This window comes from Caretta caretta, chromosome 16 (assembly GCF_965140235.1).
Source record: "Caretta caretta isolate rCarCar2 chromosome 16, rCarCar1.hap1, whole genome shotgun sequence".
Taxonomy (NCBI): Eukaryota; Metazoa; Chordata; order Testudines; family Cheloniidae; genus Caretta; species Caretta caretta.
The window spans coordinates 16,285,168-16,310,723 of record NC_134221.1 but is presented as its reverse complement, the minus strand read 5'-3'; the positions used below and the strand labels follow the sequence as shown (position 1 = coordinate 16,310,723).

Here is a 25,556-nt window from a genome sequence, read left to right as displayed (position 1 = left end):
CTAACACCTAAATGAAGATCTTATTAACTAGTAGAAAGGCCCGCAGAGCACAAATAGAAGGGAAGAGAGGGACAGGGGGTTCTGGGAAGATGATAACATGGTAAAGGGGAATCAGAGTTAACCTGCAGCTTTGTGCTTTGCAGAAATCATTAACTAGGAGGTGTTTGCAAAGAGGCCTCAGCTGTGGGGAACCTTGCAAGAGCATCAAAATCTTAGAGTTACCAGTGGGTGTCACTACAGGACAAGCAGCATCCTGTAAAGAAGGGCTGGGGAAAGGGGTGGGGGAAGAAAGCGGATCTGAAAAACAGGATGCAGACCTGGAAATACCATATGACTAGGTGAGACATCTGCATATTATGTTCCCCCCCACCCCCTGCTTTGTGCAGTACCAAGGTTCCCTTTGCAACAAATTAACCAATACATAAAACAGCTTTTAGAACTAGCTGACACAGCACTTTGCATTGTGATGTACAGATGAGAGGACCCTAATTTTCTTCTTCTGAGTGAACTTGGTGCTAGATGGGCAGCAGCAAGGTCAGCATCTCCTGCCATTGTGCCCCAACCTGCAATGTGAATGGGGTTCAGGCTCCATGGCCCATTCAGTCCTTGGCCTCTCTGCAGTGACTGACAATAAAGGCATTAGGGTGGGAATTGGTTCAAACTGAAGTGGTGTGGATGCGGGTCCAGTTGGACCTGGAGTGAGGTGCACCCACTTCTTTCTGAGCAGGCCACCAGATTGCAGCAACTTTTGCCCTTGGATTCAGCCTGGCAATCTAGAGGTAAAACACCCCACAGTCCATTACCAGCCAGTCCCCTTTAACGCTCTTTTATTTGACTCAACCATTCTCATATTCCGTCTTGGGCATCTGGCACCCACCACTGGGAAAACCTCAGTATTCCAGCCAGCAGGGACCCATAGTATAGTATAGTATGGAGAGGTACCTAAACCCCTTTCTTTTCACAATTTCATATGGAACAGCCTTGCAAGATGTAGTGATTGCCCAAACCCTATTAACTTCTATAGGAGTTGAGGGCATTCAGCATGTGGGATCAGACCCATGGAGCTTAGTTCTAGTCTCCTTTTCACTGTACTGACTTTCTGTAAGCCCACAGCACTCAAACAGCATTCGTTAGGCCCACGGAAAGTTTTTTTTAGCCCTGTACTAATGAAGCCCTTCTGGGGAGAGAGATGTTATTATCATGGTCCTTTCCCCTTTCACCCAGCCTTACAATGAGCTGACAGGTCACTTTACATGGCCAGGGAAGTTGTTTTCCTGTTGTTGAATGGCAGGTTGTGCATGAACCTAATCATAGTATATAGTTGAGAACTTGTTGCAAATGGTTTATTAGATGCATAGTGGCTTGGCTCCAGGATTCAGGTTATAAGCCAAGTCACTTTTTAGCAAAACAAGACATTTAAGGCCCAGCCTTCTTCCTCCCCAGTGTGATGGGAAAGGTCTCTTGTTACACCCAACTTCTCTCAGCACATCACATCTTACTATTAGCCTGCCAGTTACTTTGTATCTGCTCTAGTAAGAGACCCACACTAGACAAAGAGAAATATATAGAGCACCTGTCTCTGGAACTGGCCTTTTATCTCTCTCTCACCAGGCTTAGCTGGGCTCAGGTGTGCTCAGCGTGGAGCAGTGAGGCAGACACTCCCTTATATAAATGGGTAGTTAAGCAGCAGATTCCCCTAGGGGCAGGGTCACTTAGAAATCTCAGACATAACACACCAGGCCTAGCTCGCCCCAGGGAGCTGCCAGTGTAATGGAGTCATCCCTCCAAGGTAAGAAAAGTGCTTGTTTGTCCCAGTGTCCAGATCAACAATCTCACTATTCATGCAGGACTCTGTCCCATTATGCATAGGTGCCAAAGGTCAGGCTGGAAAGTCTGATATCCTTAAGTGGAAGTCCTGTGCTGGGCACCAGTTCTGGAACCATCAGTTTGATCTCTTGGCTGGCTTCAAGCCCACCCAACTCTCTATTAGAATTGTACATGGGGTTGGGTGCTGTGAGGATAAAACCCTTGAATGATTGTGAGGTGCTAAGGAACTGCAATGCTAAGGGCTGTGTAAGGACTTAGCTTGATATGGCCACTCAATGAGAAAGGAATGATGCAAACAGATGTTTAAAACATTGTATTTAAATATATCTGGTACAACATGAGACATGTTAATAGAGCTGAAAAGCAGAAAACACAGGAGTAATTCATTATTCAGCAAACAGTTTTTCAGAAAAGCAATTAAAGTGATCAGACCCATTATTCAGAGGCAATTTCTTAAGGTCATAGAATCATAGAATATCAGGGTTGGAAGGGACCTCAGGAGGTCATCTAGTCCAACTCCCTGCTCAAAGCAGGACCAATCTCCCATTTTTGTCCCAGATCCCTAAATGGCCCCCTCAACGATTGAACTCACAACCCTGGGTTTAGCAGGCCAATGCTCAAACCACTGAGCTATCCCTCCCCCAAAATAAATCCTGCTGGGAGTGGCCTTTTTAAACTTGCCAGTGTAAATGCTGCTCTTTAGAGGCAGGTCTGGGTCTTCATATGTGTTTGTACGGTGTCTAGCACAAAGGGGCATATAAGTGCGTTACTGTAATATTTATAGGCAATAATAATAATTGTCATTACTTGTACTGAAGTTGGTTGAGCTTGTAAATTCATTTGGTAGCCCTGTGGAAAATGGACAGGCCTGATTGCTACAAGGAGCCAAGAGTTAATCAAGTACAAATGTCATCATCATTGTCTGGCTTCAAGTAAAGAGTTACTTTGCACTAAGGCCCTAATTCAGTAAAGTATTTAAGCACATACTTAAAGTCCAATTGAAGTTAAATACATCATTAGATGCTTTTCTGAGGGTGGGCCTACTGGAGGACTTATTTATCAATTGGAACATGTTGAAAAATATTATATAAATGATAAGATATAAGTCAGGGAACTAGGGACTGTTACTCCCGTCTAATGTACTATGGAAGAAAGAAGAGCTATCTTCAGTGTAGTCATGCTATGTAATCAAGCTAGTAAGGGTGGCTTTGTGCTACCATTTTGAATCCAAGGGAGAAATGCACTGTAGCATTATTAACCTGACCACAGTAATGGATTTTTTCCTGTTTGCCAGAAGCTGGGAATGGGCGACAGGGGATGGATCACTTGATGATTACCTGTTACCTGTTCTGTTCATTCCCTCTGGGGCACCTGGCACTGGCCTCTGTCTGAAGACAGGACACTGGGCTAGATGGACCTTTGGTCTGACCCAGTATGGCAGTTCTTATTTGATATGATAAGATTGGTTAAAATGCTTGCATATGCTCCTAGTGAAGAAATGTATATGGCAAGCCAGAAACTGGTAAATGTGCTGATTTATTCAGTTACAACATGAATGTAGCCTTTCTAAACTTGAAAAAATAATTGTACACTAGAATAAAAATCTATCTTATATTGCTAACTTAGTATTCTAACATATTACATTGTTCAGTAAATGACTTCTGTGGAGCTTTCAGGCGGCTGTATATATGCCCTGGGCAAGGGGACCACATCTCACAGGCATTTCTGAGTGGTAGACACTGAACGCCTTTTTATGAGCGTCACGGTCTGGAAAGGTACTGAGATGAGGACCAACCTATAATGAAAGAAGCAGATATATGATTGGTTACAGCGAGCAGAAATTCAAAGAGAAGAAATTTGTAATATGAATTGAAAACAGATTACAGTTTAGCTCATCGGCTTCAGTCTTTTTCAGAACATTATTCCACACTCTAAAGAAAGTTGCATCTGAAGAAGTGGGGTTTTTACCCACAAAAGCTTATGCCCAAATAAATCTGTTAGTCTTTAAGGTGCCACCAGACTCCTCATTGTTATTACTCTTAAGAAAGTCAATTAACAATTTTAAAATTAAGACTAACTCTCTGGTTGGCTGATGAGTATTTAATCATGGAGATAATCTTGTTAACATTCCAGAAACAAGTCCTATAACCTCATTACAACAAATCACTCATTTAAACTGACATTTTCAAATGTCCATGGCTAGAGCTTGGCACCTGCATAAGTGGGCTCATTGTCAGAGGTGTGGAATGCATTCCACTCCTCACACTGAAGACATGAGGAAATATTGTTGTTTTGGTAGCACCTAGAAAACCCAGTCAGGATCAGGGCCTCCTTGTGGTAGGTGCTGTGCAAACATACTTAAGAGACAGCTGTTGCCATGAAGAGCTTACAGTTTAAATGGACAAGAAGACATAGAGTGGGGGAAAGGGATGGAACATATTAGAAGAGTGATCAGAGTGATAGTTGGCAGACATCATATTAGTTCCCATGACTTTTTTTTTAGAGTGGTGGGGTGTGTGTGTGTATACATATACATACACAGCAAATATATACAATATCTATGCATGTATGTGTGTGTATGAGATTGCCTATTTAGATTGTAAATTCTTCTGGGCAGAGACTAAGGCAGTCAAAGGGTGCGTTTAGATTATCAGCAACTCTGAAAATATGGCATTTAAGTGCTTTCATATGGATTTAAGTGCTTAACTGTAGACACTCACATTTGAAAACTCTGGCTATAATAAGTGTCTCAACATCACAGTTGTAACATGATAAATCTCTCTATGAGAAGAAAATGGGTATGAGAGAGAGATCCCAGAAGCTAATGTGTTTTCTCTTAAAATATTTGATCATTTTTTCAGTGTCTTTTAAGAGTCAGAGCTTGGGATTCTCAAACGTGTTTATTGTTGGGCTAACTCTACTTTTGAAAACCATGAGAGTTTTACCACTGATTTGAACTGAAGTAGAATTGAACCAGGTAGAATTGAAACTGTGTGCTTTTGAAAATTCCACTCAAATACTTTAGGGACAAATGGCATCACTTTAATATACTTGTTATTTCACATACAATGGTATTAATTTTTCCATTAGACTGTGTGAAACTGGATGGAAGTGCTACATTTTGCAACAATTCTAGTTTATATATAAATATTTGTTGTATTTCTCTCCCACCCCACTTCAAGTCCAGAAGCTCAAACTCCTGACTCAACTTCCTCCATTCCAACTCTTTATTCCCTAACTGAAGTCATGATATCATTTGTTACGTTGGCATTGCATGCTGTGAGAATGACTACCACGAGCAGAACACAGGAGCAGGGGAATGCATCGCGGGGGAAAAAATCCCTCTTTTCATGCAGGGTCTTTTGTTCATAAATATAAAGATGACAGAAGAGAAATAAAATGTTATTTAAGCAGAATTGTTACTAGGTTTGTAAGGATCTCCTACAAGTTAACAGCAGTATTCTGGTGTCTTGTGTATAAACTACAGTACAAGTGGATGCATTCTATTAGTGTTATCCAGGGTAAATGCTGATTATGGTTGAATGAGACTAGTCCTAGAGTCAAAATTCCTACATTAACTTCCTGGCACAGGCTGACACCCTAAATTTGGAGGGCTACTTTTCACAGGGGTAATAGTTTAAGCTTAGCAGCTTCCAGAGCATCTGAACACGCTGCAGTTAGGTGGACCTGGAACTAACCCTCCAGACCTATAACACATAAACTCCTGGTTGCGTTTGAGGCCCTAATGACAGAGGCTGGCTGCTTATTCACTACCTCACCTGGGAACTTTGCACTGAGATTCCACCCTACTAACACCCAAATGTAGGAACAATGGACAATACGACCAGTTAGAGCCCTCCACAAACCTATGAACAGCCTAAGGCTTCTGACCTCGGTATGAATAAGTGGGAAGCACCAGGTGTAAGTTAGGGGCAAATTTTGCTTTAAAAAATGAGAAGTCCTCTGATAACAAGGGTCATTTGAGAAGTATGGATTAGTCCCAGGACAGTAATTATAGTCAAGACCGGGATGGCTTTATGTCAGAGGTCATGATATGACAGAGGTTGGTACAAGAAGTCAATGCTAAACTGGTGAATCCTAATCTCTGGCTGTTCCACTTCTAATTCTCATTTTAAGTGATGGACCAAATAACATTTTCTCTAGAGAACTCTGATAATCTAAACCATTATTCTGATGGTGTTTGAACTGCAATACTGAAGTCTCACATCTGATACACAAATTGAAACAAATCGTGTGAGCGGGTGCTAATGTACAAAGTGCTTTTTTAAATGCCCTATGTTGTAGGGTTTTATAGTTGTAATTACTTTCAACTCAGCTCATTAAAAGCAACTTTTAACTGAAACCATATTTTAATGTCAGATCACACCAAGAATCTATACAAGCCTTTTGCAGGTGGATTGTATTTAACATCTGAGCTCACATCCAGGAATTACAGGGGAAAACCCTTATTATGAAAAATTAGAGATGCATATTTGTGGGTTACTTCCACATACATTTCTCAATTACACAAAGTCCTTTTAGCTGAGAAGGAAGAAAAATATAAAGAGTCACCTACTGAGCATTAGCATTGTTGTGCAAAAGTCGTTGCAAGTAAAGTCTGATCTATCGTTTTAATGGAGGATGGATAAATAGTACAAAAGACAATAAACACTGAGGGCCTAATCCTCAGCTGGTGAAAACTGGCAGAGCTCCAGAGTGATGCTGAGGATCTGCCCCTGAGACTTTTATTTTGCTCCAAGTATATAGGAACTAAATTTGTTAGAAATGTTTTACTAGAAATCTACATTTATATTACCACTTTAGCCCTTTGAATGTATAAAGTGATTAGTAGTATTTATTAATGAACAGGGCTCCATGGAAGAGTGGCAGAATAGTTGATTGACATAACTGGATTAAATTATTTGAAAGATTTGCTTTTGAGGATGAACCTGTTAAGGGATGCTAGGTGGGGAATGAATGGGGTCATGGCTTTTCTTGCCTAATGAAAGGACCTGCATCCAGTTGCCTGTTCCTTTTGTGAGCTCTACCCCAAACTACACACTTTTGGGGAGGTAGGATCCAATCCCTGTATGACTCTTCATGTTAACAAAAAGGATGCCCCCAGACTCCCCCTTGTTTCCCCATCACCCACTTGATTTAATCCCTTTAGCAGGTGACAAAACCCTTTCTTAAGCTTCCATCACAGGAAAACAATCTTTACTCCCTTTCCAAAGCATCGCTCATTTACAGGATCCTAACAAAGGAAGGCCCTTTTAAGTTTTCTTAAAAAAAAAATCAACACAAAATAACTGTCATATTTGTAGATTTCTTTCCAGCGGAAAATAGCACACAATATGGGAGACAAGTACACACGTGCACTCTCACCTATATATACAATATCCCCATACACACACACACACATATATGGATGCAAATGATTTCTGTGAAGCCATCAATTGTGAAGCTTGACAGAAAATAATGAGAAACACTAAATCTTTTATAAGGTCAACAGTCGAGCAGCTGTCAAACAAGAAAAGAATTTAGCGAAAGAGCCGCAAAAACTTCCATCGCCTCATTAAACCCAACAGGGCCCGGGCCTGGCGTGGTGAGGAGACGCCGGGGCGCCTCCGTTTTGTGTCAGTAATTTGCGGCGGAGGAGGAGTGAAGACGAAACAGTCAGCGCCGAAGGGGCCTAGGGGGAGGCTGGGGAATCGTTAACGCGCCAGGAGCGGCCTCGGTTCCTAATTGGAAGCATTGGGCATTATCAACGGAGGATTTGCCTCTGCTCCCTGACAGCTATCTGGGCCTGGAATGATAGCCCACTTGTCAGTGTAAAAGACCATTAAAAACAAACCATTTTGATTTAATTGGAGGCGGTGCGCTGGGGGCCCAGGTGAGGAGCCTCATCAGCCGATGCTGGCTGCTGATGCTTTTTTCCCCCTGTATTGATGGGTCCCCCTCGCCACCTCCCTTTCAAAAACTGTCTGGGAAAGAGAAAGAGGTACTGAAAGATCCTTCACAGTCACATTGAGAGCTGCTTTCAATAGGGTTGTCAACAAATGCCATGACAAGTTACAGAGCAAGAGGTATTTTTAAAGCAGATGTTATTCTGTCCACAGCTGCACCAAACTCGGAGAGTTTAGCATCTGAATTATTAGGGTTATAAATACTGTGGCTATTACTGTAGGTAGAGTGGTTAGCAAGTTAAATAAATGGAGAGTTATTTCCCTCCTCACACTCCACATTTTCTTTTCTAATTAAAAGGAAAATAAAGAGATTAAAAGACACAATGGGGTGTTTGTGTGTGGGGGGAATATTCTTATTTTGCTTCAAAAACATGAAGACATTCAAAAGCGACTAGCATTTTTTTTTGTTTGTCTTGAGACACTTTAAAGGGAGCTGATTGGCAGAATGTAGCTGCTCAGCACTTTCTGAAAATTGGGGCCCTTTAAGATGCGTTAAGTTGAGCACCAAAAGTCCCTTGTCACTTGGCCTTGGGAGGGTTTAGGGCAGTGGTTTTCAACCTTTTTTCATTTGTGGACCCCTAAAAAATTTTCAAATGGAGGTGTGGATCCCTTTGGCTATCTTAGACACAGTCTGCGGACCCCAGAGGTCTGTGGACCAAAGATCAAAAACCACTGGTCTAGAGGAATTCACTCATTTGGACCTTCAACTAGCTCACCTTGACACTGGATCCAGATAACTTTCACATTGGCTGTCAGAGCATCCTGGGGAGTTAAGCCCAGGACCTTGTGCATGCTGAGAGCCTATTCTCTAGACCAACAAACCTGTTGGTAAATGTGTCCTGTGTTGAAGGTAGAAAAGGGACCCATGGTATGAAACATCAGATGATTTTAAAAAGCATTCGCATGTGCTTAGTTCATAGTGAAAGTAGTGATGGAGGTACCCTGCAGTGCATGCTGAGGACACGATTTGTATTACATGTGCAAAACGATGTTGAAAGCAAACTGGTCGGAGTCCATTTGCTCATGGTTAAGTGTCCCCAGGATGGGAAACACCAGGAGAACAGGCACCAGCTGCCAACCCTTGTTGGTAGCCAATGAAGGGGACAAGAATTTGAATGAATGTGGATACTGAGCTTACCTTCTCAGCCCTGAAGGTGTTAGTATGGGGAAGATTACACATTGCCTGTGCTCTACCTTATCTTACGGACACTTTGAGGCCTTCAGTCTCCAGGGCTGTCAATCTGGGATCTTCCACCAGCACCAAAATCACTCCATTTTTTAAAAACAAAATGTGGAGGAAAAGCAATTTAAAACATAGATATTTTTTTACCCATCAAAAACAAGAGCTGGTCTGAGCTGCAAAGTTCAGTGTGTATGATTGGATCTCAGATTTTGGCATGGTTCGTTGAACGTACAGCGGAAGTGGACCAGTTGCAAATCAACTTCCAAATGGTTCTGAGGTATTTGGGTTTAGGTTTTGGATTGGGCCTATCTCTGATCAGAAGATAAGATCTCTTTTTAACAGAGAACTTCAGGACCCGATCCGGCTTTCCCTTACATCAGTGTCAATCAGGAGAAGTGGAAGGAGTTGGAAGAGCAGTGGAGACAGTCAGAGGGAAAAGCAACGAGGGCCATCAGTGCACTGGCAAGGAAGGGTAAACTGAGGATTGCTGAAGAGGGCTTAGAGACACAAGGGGAGAAGTTACTAATTACACTGTAGACATGGAAAGGGATACTGGTGAAAATAGGATTACTGGGGTTATTAAATATATGGGAAGGGGAGTACCAGGGGCTGTGATCAGAGCTGCCATGCTGGGTGAGGTATTGGCCACCATTATGCAAAAGTGTTAGCAGAAACCAAAGTGATTTTAGTGCTTGTGGCCAACATTTGAGACTAAAGTCCTCAATTTATCCATAAAACAAGGATTGCACAGGCAGGAGTAAGATTCCCCTCACGTTGCCCCAACCCAGATCTGGAAGGGTCACCTGAAGGGTAAAATGGTAGTTCCATTTTCCATAGCCCATTCAATCTTTGGTGCCTCTGCTGAGAATATCTGCCTTAGGTTTTTATATAGTGTCTATCACTGAGGCATCTAACTTGCCTACAAGGTGCCAATTAAAGGCCATTGTGATATTTGATGCAGAGCTCTGAGTCCACTAGGAACTGGACTGAGATCCACCAACTCATTTGACATAGGCTGCAAAACAACCCTCAGATGCTATTGACTCTTGGTCAGTCAATATTCTGACTGGAGTTAGATGTCAACTACAGCTTAGCATGGAAAGCTCTCTTGGCCATTACTCTATTCTCTAAGAATGATCTAGATCTCCAGGAGATGAGTTTTATAACACCCTGAATGTGTGAAGTTTTTTGCTGTCCTCCTCAAACTTCTGAAGATAAATGCCAGATCTAAACAGCTGGCCCAGTGTGTATTACATATATTCAACACTGGTTATTTAAGCACAGGGTAAGGCTTTTCTGACAAGACAACAATTGCAAGATTACATGAGCTGTGCTTGTCAGTTCGGTTCCTTAGATAGAAATAGAGGTGCAGCAGAAAAAAACAAACTCTACTCTTTTTTTTTTTTTATTAAACCTCAACTGTTAATTTTTGTGAAGGATCAGGCTGTGAGCAGATATCCGATCCCTGGTGAGAATCAAATTCTAGAGCCCAGAATTTTGCTGCAACATTTATACGGTGGGGATTCCTTAATTACTTTCACTGGAAATTTACCTGACAGTGCTTTCTCAGGTAATGCAAGGCATATTCAAGGAGAGCTCCTCAGCCGTTGACAGTGTCTTTGATTTTGTGCTAGGTTGCAAATTAAGTCTTTTGCCAAGGTATCCTAACACTTGCTTGTCAATTGCTTATCGCTTATTCATATAGCGTATTGAGTGCAGCTTATTTTATCTGTTTGGGAAAGCAGTGTCTGTTGACAAATGTTTTGTCCAAAGTTGTTGTGGGATTTCTCTTTTTTCTTTTTCTTTTGTGCCCAAGTAAACAAGAATACTTTCCCTGAAAAGCGAGCCTGCATTCCTATGTGAGTTTAAACCTCTAATGAGTAAAGAGACACTAATGCGTGTCAATGACAGTGTGTAGGTATATTTATTCTGACGGGCCATTTCTTCTCTTTTATATCAGTGCAATCTGGAGTAACTCCACGCAAGTTGGCAGCCAGTCTGGATTTATACCAGTACAACTGAGACTAGAAGCTAGTCCAGACTGTCCAATTTTGGCTTACTGACATGCTAGCTTATTATTAGTATTAAACATTTATGTTTGAGTAGACCCAAAAGGCCCCAACCAGGACTGGCTCTCGCTGTGTTTGGTGCTGTACAAATGCTATATTTCAACAGCAGCTTCCTGCCAGAATCAGAATTGACACCTAGGACTAAATTCTGGTTAAACCAAAACAGGCAAATCGTGACCCTTAAACAGATAAAGGGTCAGATACATCCGTGATTGAGATATGAGGTCAGAAGCCAAGCTGGCCCAGTGCATTGCAGAGAGCTAGTCATCTTTGGAGTTGTCACTGATTAGATTGCTGTGGGTCCAAATTTACCCCTCTCATAGGGTTTGGTTTTAGTTTCAAAAGAAACTCAAAATGAAACACAAAAATCCAAGCCAAATCCTTCTCCCCAGTTCTGGCTGCTCCAGGGTTCCTTCCCCAGGACTGCTCAGCCTACATCCTGTGTCTTCTTTCTAGAAAGCCACTTCCACCTTCCTTATATCCAGTGCATAACAGCAAAACACAATTCTTTCCAGCAGTATCCTTGCCTATTAGCAAGGTGAGGTTTTAGGCAACCACTGTCAGATTATGACAGCATGATTCATCAACTCACATGGTAATATTCAAGGAGGTGAGTCCAGCTTATTTAGGTCCCCAAAATTACCTTAACCTCCTTTCTTCTTCTGAAGCTCAAGATTTTCATGACCTCTTCCTTTTCAAACCATTCCATATAGCAGCAAGGTATTCAAAAAATAAAAAAGGCTTTGTAGCAGCCCCTCTACAGCATAAATGCAGAGATGTCACTCTGTGCCCCTAATGTGGGAGCACAAGGTTGGTTTGTATTTAAGGGACACACAAGAACTGTTTGGTTCTGTTTGCTTTGACTTGCAGTTAGTTAGCACTGCAAAGGGTTGGTTTCTTTAAAGCTTGGGAATGTTTGGATCTGGGATTTCATACAGCGAAATTTGGGTCCCAAATTTCCTCCTTATAAATTTAATTACCTGACTGCTACACGGAGTGTCTTGCAAAAATGGCATTGCTGGAATCCTGACCTTCAGGCCTACAAGGAAAAACATCCTTATAAAATAATGGGAATTTGGTTTATTTAAAGGCAAAACAAGTTTATGGCCAAATTCTGGGTGGTTATGGGCATATATGTGTTCTAGCCAGTGAAACAGCTTGCATCGCCCCCAGTCCCGGCTCCTCTGATAAGTTACAGAAGAACTCATTCTGCACATCCTGTATGCTCAGCATTGCAACGGAGCATAACAGACGCTACCAATGAGTAAGGGAGGTGGTCTACGTATTTATGCACATGCCCTTTCTCAGTGGCTGGCCACTGTTTACAATCCCTTGTGTATTTAGTCCCATGTCTAGAAAGGACAGATTGTCTAAAGGGCTCAAGGTGCATTTCTCTGGGCTGTACATAGCTGGAATTCCCCTGCATTCTGCAGCGTATGTGCGTAGTTGTATCTAATCACACACAAGTTTGTTTTTCACTGTGCAGGATTGTCCCTGTCCCTGCACTCACTAGAGTGTGGTCGCCTCAAGACTAAGTTTTAGGAAGGAGAAATAAAATGGGCCACAGAGAATTTCTTGGACACACGAGAGCTGCATTAGCAAAACTGGAACCCAGGAACTGAAACAAAACTAAAACAAATCAACGGAAAAGTGTCCTTTCCCTTCTTTGGGTGGGTGGGTAGAGGCTTCCTGTTGGGATAAACAAGGGGTTAAGCCTAGAGCAACTGCCTGTTGTGTCTTATAAAAATACCACAAATCAGCAACTTTCACTAATGAACTGCACCTTGGTGTGTCACTGGTTCCCCACTATCCTGTTATATCAGCGAGCTGGGCAGTGCCTGCCAAGCTGGGGGCCCCAGGAGAATCAGGAATCAGGGTTAGTCTTCCACAAAGAGCTGTTAAGTAAGAACAAACTGTACAGTGAATGAAAGCTTGTAAATCAAATGGTTAGCTGAATAGCATGTGCCATTATTCTAAAGCAGTGGGGCTGAAACCTAAATCCAAACGACAATATAGTCAATTTTTCTATACTTTAGTGACTGAATGACTATGTAATGTCATGGAGCTGTGGAGAATGGACAGAGGCAATTAGTGGAAAAGAGCAAAGCTCCTTCATTTCCTCCTCCTCCTCCCTCCCACCAGGCACTAGTTTGAGGTCAGGTGAAAGTCCTCGGTGGATTCGGTGATGACTCCAGTCTAAGGGCTGTTGAAGATCTGTGCGCCCAATTTCTGCCCCTCTGCAAGTGACCAGAGCAAAGTGTATGAGAAATTTTCCTCTCCTTTTCATAAGCTTAAAAGAATAATGTAATTACCATAGGATTTATTCTTCCATTACAAGGATGTGATGCTACAGGGCGCTCAGCCCTCTCACTTCCCATGGAAATCAATGTGAGATCAGGCCTGATGTTTATAAGGCACCTGAAAGATGATGTACAAGGACAAAGTCTGATCATTAAGAGAGAGGAAGCTTCACACCATTCACAAGCTCTCTCACTGCTGCTGTTGAATCTCCTTCTCTTGGGGCACCCACGGGGCTGGAGCACCCACGGGGAAAAATTAGTGGGTGCTCTGCACCCACTGGCAGCCAAACTCCAACCTCCTGCCCCACCTCACCTCTGCTCCGCCTCTGCCTCCTCCACTGAGCGCGCCACGTCTCTGCTTCTCTGCCTATCTCCCAGCGCTTGCCACTGCCAAACAGCTGTTTGGTGGCGTAGCAAGCTCCAGGAGGGAGGGAGGGGGGAGGAGCGGGAATGTGGTGTGCTCAGGGGAGGAGGCGGGGAAGCGGCGAGGCCGGGGAAGGAGTCGGAATAGGGGCAGGGAGGGGGCGGAGTTGGGGCAGGGACTTTGGGGAAGGGGTTGGAATGGGGGTGGGGCAGGGGGGAGTCGAGCACCCACTGGTGTGAGCAAAGTCGGCACCTATGATATCCACCTCCTAGCAGAGCTGAGGCTTGATTAATGCTTGTCAAACTCTATGTGAGAGCAAAGTATTAATACAATATCGGTGTCCATTCAGGGTGCCTTCCAGAGGAGGGTCTCACAACATTTTGCAAACATCAGTTGAACTTTACAACCCTTCCACCCCATTCCCCTCATGAGATGAGAAAGCTTTATTGTCCCCATTTTACAGATGGGGAAACCGAAGCATAGGATTTGCCGAAGTTTCTCGGCAAGTCTGTGGCAGACCTGGAGTGGAACCAGGATCTCCTGCCTTCCAGTCTTGTATCATAGCAACCCTTCTCCTGAATCCCCAATTACCCTCCACAGCTAAATAACACAAGACAGTATATTAAGTGCCCTGTGTGTTATGGGGCACATTAGACCAAAACATTATGCTCCAAGGCCGAGAACCATCTGCTGCACTGCCGTCACCCTCCCTCCTTGCCATTCTCTGGGCTAGTGTGGCTGAGAAGAATACGCCTTACCCATACGCTCTAGACAGCTGCCATAAACTGGCTTTAAATGCTCCTCCTTCCTTGGGGGAAATGTAGCAGTGGCCAGGAGGTGTAGGGGGTTCTTTCGAGTTTCCCCTGGGTAATGCAGAGGCCCCCAAGAACAGAGGGTGGAGCTGGAGAGCCATTATAGTTAAAATCCAGCTGTGGGCTGTCTGATTTGTGGAGCTCCTCATCTCTGCTGGAGCACCTCCCTGCTCTGCTGGACCTTAGGAACCATACAGCGCTGGCTTCTGCTCCAGAGGCAGAATTCTGAAAGTGCACAGGAGTGGGGCATGGCGAGACCAGGGTGGGCTGGCTAAGGAGCAGTGACGAAGATTGCAGGAGATGGTGCTTGGGAGAGGGTTTCTTGAGAGAAGTAGGAAGCCTGGGAGAAGGGGGCTGGTCTAGGGGAGCTGTTAGACTTTAAACTGGTCTATAAACAGTTCTGAGTGCATAGACTTTCTTGCACTAACTGATAGGATCCAGTCCAGATGCAGTTTAAGCCTTATGAGAAGCTTCTCCTGACCTCTTATGGATTGGAAATCTAACGAGAACAGACTCTTGAGACTTATATTGTTTATTAACTCATTGATTTTTTTTTTAACCCCATCACCAAAGCATCGGGACATATTATATAGATTAAAGGTAGCATCATGTTAAACTGCCTGCATTGACAGCACTATCTGTCTCCTCCCTGTGCCATCATATTCAGTTTTCACTAAGACTGCAGCCACTTAACCACAACCAAGAAAGTGCTTGTGTAAAAAGATACCTTGCACCATGCACAAAAGGTTGGATTATACCTCCTGATTCTGCCCTGCTCTGAAATATCAGGAGACTAGGCTTTCTTGTAGGATTCTGGTATTGCTCCTTCTTGTTCTGGCTGGAATTAAATAAATGCAGCGGGCACAACTGAAGTTCATCCAACTTCTTAAAACCTCAACAAACGCTTGGGTTCAGTGTGGTTCAACAGTTGGATCAGTTAGTATTTTAACAGAACTGTTTCACCACCCCTCATATGAAGTTATAAGTGGGAGATATGTGTTAAGACCAGGGATTGGAAAACATTGAGTAGAGGTACATGGCCATGGAACTGTCAGCCATAGCACCATGCATCTCCTTTGTTTTATTATTATTGCTGTATTAACTTGGCAAATAGTTTCATGGCCGCACAATGGAAATATTTAATTTCCCTTTATGGGAACCCTGCTCTGAAGCCCTGTTGAGCATTGCCTTTCCCAATCTAAGTTTTCATATGGACTGATAGCAAATCATATCTGCAGCTGGGGAGAAGCAACGCTTTCCAGATTAATGTAGTAAGAAATAGAAGGATTATGGAATCGATGGGCCTCTACAGAAAACTGGCTAAGGCCTGGATCCCACAAATGGAACAGTCCCAGCAGACCAAGGGAAGAGCAGATAGAGAAGAGCTTGGAAAAGAGAGTGCATGAGACTGCCTGTGTGGGCAATATATAAAAACTCAACTACTCTCACGGACAAAACAAAAGGGGGAGAGTGAAAAAGAAAGAGAGAGAGTGAAAAATGAATAGTGATGGAAAGGTCCAGGGTGAAAGGAGCTATAAAGCAAAGGCATGCCCCAGTATCTTGTGTGACTTGCACAATCTGTTTAACAGCGATCGGTCATGTTCTTTCCCTGACATTAGCTGCAGTAGCAGCTCTGAGCTGACAGGCAGCTGGGATAAATGATTACTGACATATGCTAATAGGACAGACTTAGGCAGGACATAAGAGGCATACATCAAGGTGGTGCAAAACATATTTCCTGGTCGAAACTCTGCAACTTGTGTAAGTAGATTAGCTTCAGGAAGCCACGAATCCTCTTCGTTGTTTAAACTGCAGTTTAAATCAACGTAGCCGCAAAAACTAATTCTCCTCCCCCCCCCCCCCCCGAAATGGTGGCCAATGCTAAGGAGTTTTTTATAATAGTATCTATCAATGGCAGATGTGGCCATGTAAACTCCACACAGGTTTTGGATTCTCAGGCTTTCAGTTGTTTTCCCCTTCAGCCTAGCTCCCTTCTTCGTTTTCTTTGTAAAATGCCCCCTGGCTCTGTACTTGCGGTCTCTCTGTAATTTACACCACAAACAAACATCCCAGAATTCAAAAAAGCACCCAAGAGTGCAACGGGGGGCAGAGATTAATACAGCGAGGTGCTTAGATCCCATGCTAGGACATGAAACCTTAACCTTGTCTCTTATCTGGATCAAATTAGGTAAGTGTCATGTGGTTCTATAAACCTCAGCAGACCCTTCATTCAATCTCAAGGAGACTATTGTCAATCAGACAGTTTAGAGGAATACCAAGAGTGCAGACATTTCTGGAAACCTGTAATTCTCAGGGTAACAATACTTCTTGAACCAAATTAACCCGGCGTGGTATGAATTATTTATAGAGCTAAGCAACAAGATGGCACACTTTGTAAATGCCTGTTTTCTGAACAGTATTGCTTGCTCATTTCAGGGGTATGTTTGAGGTTCAGTTATTAATGAAGAATAAAAGATCTGGCTTGTATTAAGAGCGAGGCATAAAAAGATGCGTTTCTAATCTGGCAAAGCTGCTGAAAGTGTTCACAAGAATTTGGCAAACAAATAGCCTGAAGGAGGGAGTGAGTTGGAGGTTCCTATTTCCTCCATATCTGTCTTCTAGGCCCCTATGCTGCAAACACGCACATTCTTAACTTCAACCCTGTGAGTGGTACAACTGAAGTCAATGGGGCAATTCACATGCTTAAAATTAAAAATGTGTAAGTGTATGCAAAACTGGGGCTTTAGATTGCAAGCTCATCAGGGCAAGGGCTGTCTTCATTGTTTGCTTTGTACAATAATACCAAGCACACTGTTGTATAGTGTTAAATGGGGTACACATGTATCTGTGCAGGTGCCCAATCATACCTTCTGAAAGTGGGGCATGTGCCAAAGGGAATCCAATTTCACAGGCTGTGGTGGTTTTCTGAGAAGCGTGGTCCGAGTTTCATAGACTTTATTTTTCTGCAACTAAAGGCAAATAAGATATGGGAAATAACCACCTAGGAACAAGCCTATTCCAGTGAAGAGATGCCTTCATGGATAAGATGATCTCCAATATGCAGTGGCAATTTAGACCTCATCCCGACAGAATTATAATTTTGTGAATTAAAGACATTTCTTGATAAATCATTTTTGGATCGATGGTCTTTAGAGGCAGCCTTTGGGTAAAGGGGATACTCCTATTTAATTGGTCTCGGTTTTCCTCTCATATTAACTTTTAACTCTAGCTGGCATTTATGCAGAGAACATTTTGCTCAGGAAAACCTCAATGTTCAACAAATGTAATAAGCTGATAAAACCATGCAGAAGCATTGTTTTCCTCATCATTATGGTGCAGCAACCTCTGGAGTGAAACAGAGCAGCTGTTCTGAAGAGAAAGAAGAAAATTATCCACATTTAACTGAAAGGCAGAGGGATTTTAGATAAGCAGATGATGTAGTTCTGATCTGAGCAGGGCATAAAGGTTAATGGGCCTACTCTTGCAAAAATGGTTATGGGATTCTTAGTGACCAAAAGTGATCAGTACCTCTATTTTATACTCCATCCCAAAGCACAGAGCCCTATTCTCCATGCTCGAGCAGTGGTTCAATAGTGACCCAGGAGAAGAGTCCATCTTGCAAGGTGTGGATTTCTTGACTGTTGGCCATTCAAGTACTATGCTAGCATGACCATGCTTAGCTTGTAGCACCTGATAGACACATAAAGTGCTACAGATTTTGTGAACTTTTTTGGCTATATGGTGAAACCTGGGATTCTGTATCACCTAAGTGCAGTCTAGTGTTTAGGTTTGCATTCCTTAATTCAATAGGAGACGCCTGCAGATTTCAGGAACTCTTGATAAAATGGAGGGAAACACAATAGTCTCTCTCTAAGATTAAAAAAAAATCAGTCATTAATAGATCAGGTAGCAATATATTTTCCAACATTCCAGACAGTGCAGCTGTAAACTAGCTGCTAATTAAAAACATTGTATTCTTGCACTTCAACTATAAAACATACTTTGTAATGGCAATAATACCGCTGAAATTGGTCATTACCATATTAACTCAACTCTTCCTTGAGCCATTAACTAATAAAACCAGTCATTGGCTGCTTTTAAATGTTATTACAATATTGCTGCATATAATGGTGCTGTGTTTCACACTCGGACGACCACTCTGCCTGCTGGAGACAGACAAGCAATGCCTAGATCAGGGCTGATGCCTTTACTAATTTTAACACATGTTGGAACGTATGTTAGGATGGTCACTGGTGCCAAGTAACTTGCACAGAGTCCATCTCTGGGGGTGACATTGTTCTGAGATCTTTCACTGGGACTCCCAGGGTAAAGATAAAATTCCTTTGAGGACTCCGGAATGTCAGAAGACTTTGGTCCCAATTGTCATTAACAAAAAGGCCACTTCCCACTGCAGCAGCGAAAAAGAGGCCTTACTGTTAAGGACAATCAAGCCCATTCACCTTAATTGATATGAGGGTTTTCAATCACAGTGGGAACCTTGGACCTGATTTTAAATGGTATTTAGGCATCTAAAGATGCAGATTGGTGCATAGTAGGGTTTTCAAAACTGCCTAGGTAGGTTAGATTCCTAATTCCTATTGAAAAAAGAACAGGAGGACTTGCGGCACCTTATAGACTAACAAATTTATTAGAGCATAAGCTTTCGTGGGCTACAGCTCACTTCACTGGATGCATAGAATGGAACATATAGTAAGATGTATACACATACAGATAAGTTGAAAGTTAGCATACAAACGGTGAGAGGCTAATTAGTTAAGATGAGCTATTATCAGCAGGAGAAAAAAAAACTTTTGTAGTGATAATCAAGATGGCCCAATGCCAACTCTGTTCACATATTTATTCAAGTGACACCATCATAGGATCTAATCACATTAGCCACACCATCAGGGGCTCGTTCACCTGCACATCTACCAATGTGATATATGCCATCATGTGCCAGCAATGCCCCTCTGCCATGTACATTGGCCAAACCGGACAGTGTCTACGCAAAAGAATAAATGGACACAAATCTGACATCAGGAATCATAACATTCAAAAACCGGTAGGAGAACACTTCAGCCTCTCTGGCCACTCAGTAAAAGATTTAAGGGTGGCAATTTTGCAACAGAAAAGCTTCAAAAACAGACTCCAACGAGAAACTGCTGAGCTTGAATTAATATGCAAACTAGATACCATTACCTTGGGTTTGAATAGAGACTGGGAGTGGCTGGGTCATTACACATATTGAATCTATCTCCTTAAGTTAAGTATCCTCACACCTTCTTGTCAACTGCCTAAATGGGCCATCTTGATTATCACTAAAATTTTTTTTTTCTCCTGCTGATAATAGCTCATCTTAACTAATTAGCCTCTCACAGTTTGTATGGTAACTTCCAACTTATCTGTGTGTGTGTATATCTATATCTAACTATATGTTCCATTCTATGCATCCGATGAAGTGGGCTGTAGCCCACGAAAGCTTATACTCTAATAAATTTGTTAGTCTCTAAGGTGCCACAAGTACTCTTGTTCTTTTTGCGGATACAGATTAACATGGCTGCTACTCTGAAACCTAATTCCTACTGAGTCATTCAGGGTTAGGTGCCAAGGGGATTTTGAAAATCCCATTAAGCATCTATCTGCCTCTTTCAGTGCCTAAATACCTCTAAAAATCTTCCCCCCGTCCCTAAAACATATACTCAGTTGTACAAATCTTGAGATTTGCACTATATAGCTATGGTGGTGTATGCTGACATAGAACAATGCTCTAGATACCTGCTAGCTGAAGCCAAGCTGACTTTAATGGAAAGGAAAAAAGAGAAATACGGACATTTCTGCAGAGGGAAAATGCTTTGCCGCAGAAAATGCAGTACTTTAAGATCTTTTTGCTTTGTTTTGATGGTGCTATTAGCAGCCAGGGAACCAAAGCTCCATCTTTAAACTTATCACTGATCTTAGAGCAACTGACATTTAGGGCATTGCCTTTTGCCCTGAAAAATCCCACAGGTATTTATAAAAATAAAAAGGGGATGTAGGGAGACCTTGCTTACCAGCAGTTCTTGTTCTCCAAATGCATTGCCTACATGAAGTGGCTTTGTAGGAAGAGTCCTGGCCCAACCATGGAACCTTTTTGAGCCGCTAGGGGCTGAGGCATGTCTCTCAAACCCTACACCCTTAGGGAGTGAGAGTATAAAAGCCCTGCGCCCTCCACCCACTACTGAAATGTTTCCGACTCTGGGGAGGAACAAAGCAGTGGCTTAACAGTGGTCAGCAAAGCTACACAAGTTTAGGACAGGAAGTGAGGGATACTACATCCAAAGTGCTGTTACCTTTTTTTTTTCCACTTGCTGGGTATTGGCTACTACCCTCTGTTGCTCCATCCACACCTCCTTGTACCTGTGCTGGAGAAGGTCGAAGAAGGGAGTGGAAGGCCTACAAAACATTCAGACGATAAAATCACAATGGGCCAAAGCATCCCACGGGTACACCCATTTGGTCCCTCTAAAAAAGACTTTGATTTATGTCTGCAGAGGATGGCAAATGCGACTGGTGAGAATGTTATGGCTATATCATCTCTGCTGGAAATACGAAAATCTGTTTTGATGAGAGGGCCCTGCTGCAGAAAGAAACCGTATCATGTACGCTCACCCAGCACTAAATGGCCCCATGTATAGTATTTGCTCAAGATAACCACGCAATATATAGTGTAAGCTTCCCTAGTGCATTCACCACACTCCGATCACCAAATGTGCCTTTCTGCACAATATTGGGGCAGCTTTGATCTCCAGCAATAAAGGTCTCTAGTATGGTGGAAGGATCGCAGCAGCACCTTGCCTGACAACTCAGTCTGGGACCCAGCTAAGACTTAGAGACAGCACATTCTAGCCTTCTGGACTTGGGGCATCCATTCTGGGAACCAAGTAGCTCAGGGAAAAATGATAAAAGGCTGTGCTGAGCCTTCACATCAATATCCGAGAGCTTTGAGCTGTGATTCTGGCCCTGACAGGCCTCCAGAAGTCCTGCCTTTGTCAGTACGTTCCCCACCCATCTGAGTGGTAGTTGCCTCTGAATTAACAAAGGGGCACAAAGAGTGAGGTGGTGTGACGAGAGGCTCTGAAGTCCATCAGACCTCCCATGTGCCAAAGAAGCTGAACCAGGCAACAGCAGGGCCGAACTGAAGGCCTGGCAGACTGGGCCTGGGAGGGGCTTCCAGCTGTAGCGGGACAAAGGGAAGATGCTGATAAACACCTTGCCCATTAAGCAACTTAAACGAGAGTTGAAATGTTCCATCAGAAAAATGATCCATTTGTGCTCAGAGAGGAAGGTCTTGAAAAGCAAAACCAAAAACCTCCTCCTCACTGACAAAGAAAATAGACATTCAGGCCAAGATCTCCCAGTCTCATCGTTCACTGACCTCGATCCCTGCAATCAGTATACAGAGGAGCCAGAACCCATCACACAAACTGCACAAAGATTCACAGATTCCAAGGCCAGAAGGGACCACGGTGGTCATCTGGCCTGACCTGAGGTATAACAGAGGCCACGGATTTAATTCCTCTTTGAACTAGCTCAGATCTTTTAGAAAAACGTCCAATCTTGATTTTAAAATTTCTAATGATGGCAAAGCTACCCCTGCCCCCAGCATGAATCCAGTTGCAGGCCTTGCATTTCACACCCTGATTCCTAGCATGGTAGGTGGTCTTCAAATTTTCTGTTTTGCTTTGTTTTTGTTTTTTTATTCTATTTTTTTTACCTCCTTCCCCACACTTCATACAAAACAACAACAACTATATCCGGGAAGGAAATACAATTAAAACAAAAGAGAGAGATTACGGTATCCCTGACACGGCGGTTTAGTGATCATTACAAGTGATGATGTCTGAAGTGGTGGGTGTACTCAGGCCTAAGTTTAAGCCCGACCCAGACCTAAATTGGATCCAAGACCACATAAGCCAAGCCCAAAAGAGTCTAATTATTTTCTGACTTGACCCCGACTCTTTCCCCTCAACTTAAGTCAGTGCATCTGCAACCTCTGGCCCATGGGGTTGGCCTAGTGGTGGCTCCATGCTCCGCTCCTGGCTGCCGTTGCCCCAGCCTGGGCTGTGTGTGTTGTGAAGTGAGAGGTGCTGTGACTCCTTGGCACACTCACTCTGCATTGCAACAGCAAGATGGTGCTGGCTGGCAGGAGCAAGGTAGGAAGCTGCCCTGGCACCAACCCTATGGGCAGGAGGAGAAGAGCTGACCTGAACCCGACACTTGTAATTGGGTCCTGTTGGGTCTGGGCTGGGTTGCGGGGCTCTGCTCTGAAGCTCATACAAAATTTTAATTTGTAGAACTACTGACTATAGGCCCTAACTGAAATCAGGGCCTCATTGTGCTAGGCCCTGTACAGACATAAATAAAAGGTAGGCCCTTCCCCAAACACCTTAATAGTTCAGATAAAATGTGGGAGCAGGGAAGGATTATTATCCCAATTTAACCAAGGAGGAACTAAGGCACAGAGATTAAATGGACTTGTTCAAGGTCACATAGGGAGTCTGTAGGAGAGCTGTCAACTGACTCCAGATCTCCTGGGTCCCAGTCCAATGCCTTCTCCATGTGCACCAAACACATCCTGCCTCTTAAAATAAAGTTCTTAAAGTTGGCAAAGAACTGGGAGAACCTTCTTTTTTTTTTTCTTTTTCTTTTTTTTTTTTGGGGGGAGAGATGGAGTCTTAATAGTAAAAGTCTGACTTTAATATCACACTAAATACAGTGTTTTCGATGTGGCTTCCCAACAGGCTCCACTACACTAGCTGTGTGTGAACGGATACAATGGTGAAATGCTCCCGCCAGGAGGCATGTACAGGGCATGTACGATGCCAGAGGTAACATGCTCAGCACATGGCTTAGCTAAGCCTCGAGGAACAGAAGAATAAAGAGAGTAAAAAGGCAGCTGCTTCTCAGTTAGTATCCTGGCTAAATGAATTGAGCTGATAGTAGCCAGAGTGGCAAGCTGTGAGAATCGGAACTGTGTGTTTGCACCCTTCCTTCTTTGTGACTTTGGTCCGAGGAGGCAGGGCAGGTTTAATTTCACCAGCCAATGTGAAAGATGGAGCAATAGCAAGGAAGCAGAAAACATCCTTACTGTGAATACAGTTCGTTTCCTCAGGGTGAGTTTCATGATTGAGAAATGGTCTGAAATAAACAGGATGAAATTCAATGACAAACGCAAAGTACTTCACTTAACAAGGAACAATCAGTTGCACACATACAAAATGGGAAGTGACTGCCTAGGAAGGAGTACCGCAGAAAGGGATCTGGGGGTCATAGTGGATCACAAGCTAAATATGAGTCAACAGTGTAACGCTGTTGCAAAAAAAGCAATCATTCTGGGATGCATTAGCAGGAGTGTTATAAGCGAGACACGAGAAGTAATTCTTCCGCTCTACTCTGTGCTGATTAGACTTCAACTGGAGTATTGTGTCCAGTTCTGGGTGCCACATTTCAGGAAAGATGTGGACTGATTGGAGAGAGTGTAGCGAAAAGCATAAAAAATGATTAAGGTCTAGAAAACAAGACCGATGAGGGAAGATTGAAAAAATTGGGTTTGTTTAGTCTGGAGAAGAGAAGACTGAGAGGGGACACAACAGTTTACAAGGTGGTTACAAGGAGGAGGGAGAAAAATTTTATTTAACCTCTGAGGATAGGACAAGAAGCAATGGGCTTAAATTGCAGTAAGGATGGTTTAGGTTGGACATTAGGAAAAACTTCCAAACTGTCAGGGTGGTTAAGGACTGGAATAAATTGCCCAGGGAGGTTGTGGAATCTCCATGATTGGAGGTTTTTGTTTGTTTGTTTTAAGAGCAGGTTAGACAAACCTGTCAGGGATGGTCTAGGTAATCTTAGTCCTGCCTTGAGTGCAGGGGACTGGACTAGATGCCCTCTTGAGGTCCCTTCCAGTTCTACGACTCCATGATGGTATTTCCAGCAGCAAATGTTAAACTAAAAACGCAAAATGATGGGTAAGTGAAGGGATCTTGATTTTACTATTTTTATAAATTCTCCTCCCCACACACCCTTCTGATGAGGAATTCTTCCATTGCAGCAGCAGCAGCCTATTACAATATGTAGCCACCAGACACCCTGCTCTGCTTACTCCTGTAGCATAGCCTTAGTTGCCACTACTACAATAGGAATGCTCTCTTCCAGGCCTGTCCAGGCCAACTGCTAGGTGGCATTAACAGCAAGAAACTACCACCACTGGCTAGCAATCAGGGCTACTCCTGTATCCTCCTGCACCAGGAGATTGTCTTCTGTGGAGAGAGCATGTCCTCTGGTCCACAGAACCACTCCCTTCTTATGCTTCTAAGTTTCCAGCAGGACTCAGTCTGAAATCAGTAGCAACCAGCTTTTAAATGCCACTCGTGCTTGGAGAATCTTTTAATAGTGCAGAAGGATGCCAGCAGTGCATATGCAAATACTAACTCTTCTGTTTCTGTTTCCTTCACCCCTGCGGTGACTTTTATTACTTAATTATTGCACGCCACATGCTTCAGAACAGCCTAATCTATGGTCGTGTTTTCTAATGATACTGGATGCCCAATCTAGCCATCTACACCCCCAGAGGCCATTTGTATGGGAAGAGACATCTTTCTACAAATCTACCATTTCATAGATCACATGCTGCTGGGGTCGGTCTTTTCAAGCATTTGCTTACAAACCAGCTGCTGACTCTAACCATTCACCAGCTGGCTAGCAAGGGGACACCATGACACAAAAGATTACACTGACTTGTCCCTTGGTTTCCTTTTCTCCCTCTGATTTGAATCTACATTCTAATCAGGGAGCTTGGCAAATTAGATACTAAAATAATTTACTAAAAGAAAATGCAGAACAGGTCTGATTGTGTGAAGTGCTGAGCACCCTTTATCCACAGGAGAGGGCCCCCAGGGGAAAATTGGCAACTCTTGAGCAGGTAACTTAAATTTGACAGCCTGGTTTAGTAACTCAGTCTACCTGGGTACGTTTGTTTAGTCCTGGCAAAAACACAATA

The 25,556-nt window shown here is 43.2% G+C and overlaps 1 protein-coding gene across 4 annotated transcripts in view; it reads right to left on the bottom strand.

Annotated features, from left to right (window-relative positions):
- Nucleotides 1–2,125: 2,125 nt before the first annotated feature.
- Nucleotides 2,126–25,556, bottom strand: part of CFAP77 (cilia and flagella associated protein 77) — a 104,905-nt gene continuing 81,474 nt past the window's right edge. For 3 of the 4 annotated variants that reach the window (XM_048822665.2, XM_048822663.2, XM_048822666.2), the window contains exons 4-6: nt 20,851–20,953; nt 17,389–17,490; nt 2,126–3,622 (exon numbers count right to left, since the gene is read on the bottom strand). In XM_048822665.2, coding sequence (XP_048678622.1) covers nt 3,500–3,622; nt 17,389–17,490; nt 20,851–20,953 — 328 coding nt within the window. In that variant the 3' untranslated portion in view covers nt 2,126–3,499. The remainder of the gene's footprint in view (nt 3,623–17,388; nt 17,491–20,850; nt 20,954–25,556) is intronic. The other variant, XM_048822664.2, reaches the window with a different exon arrangement.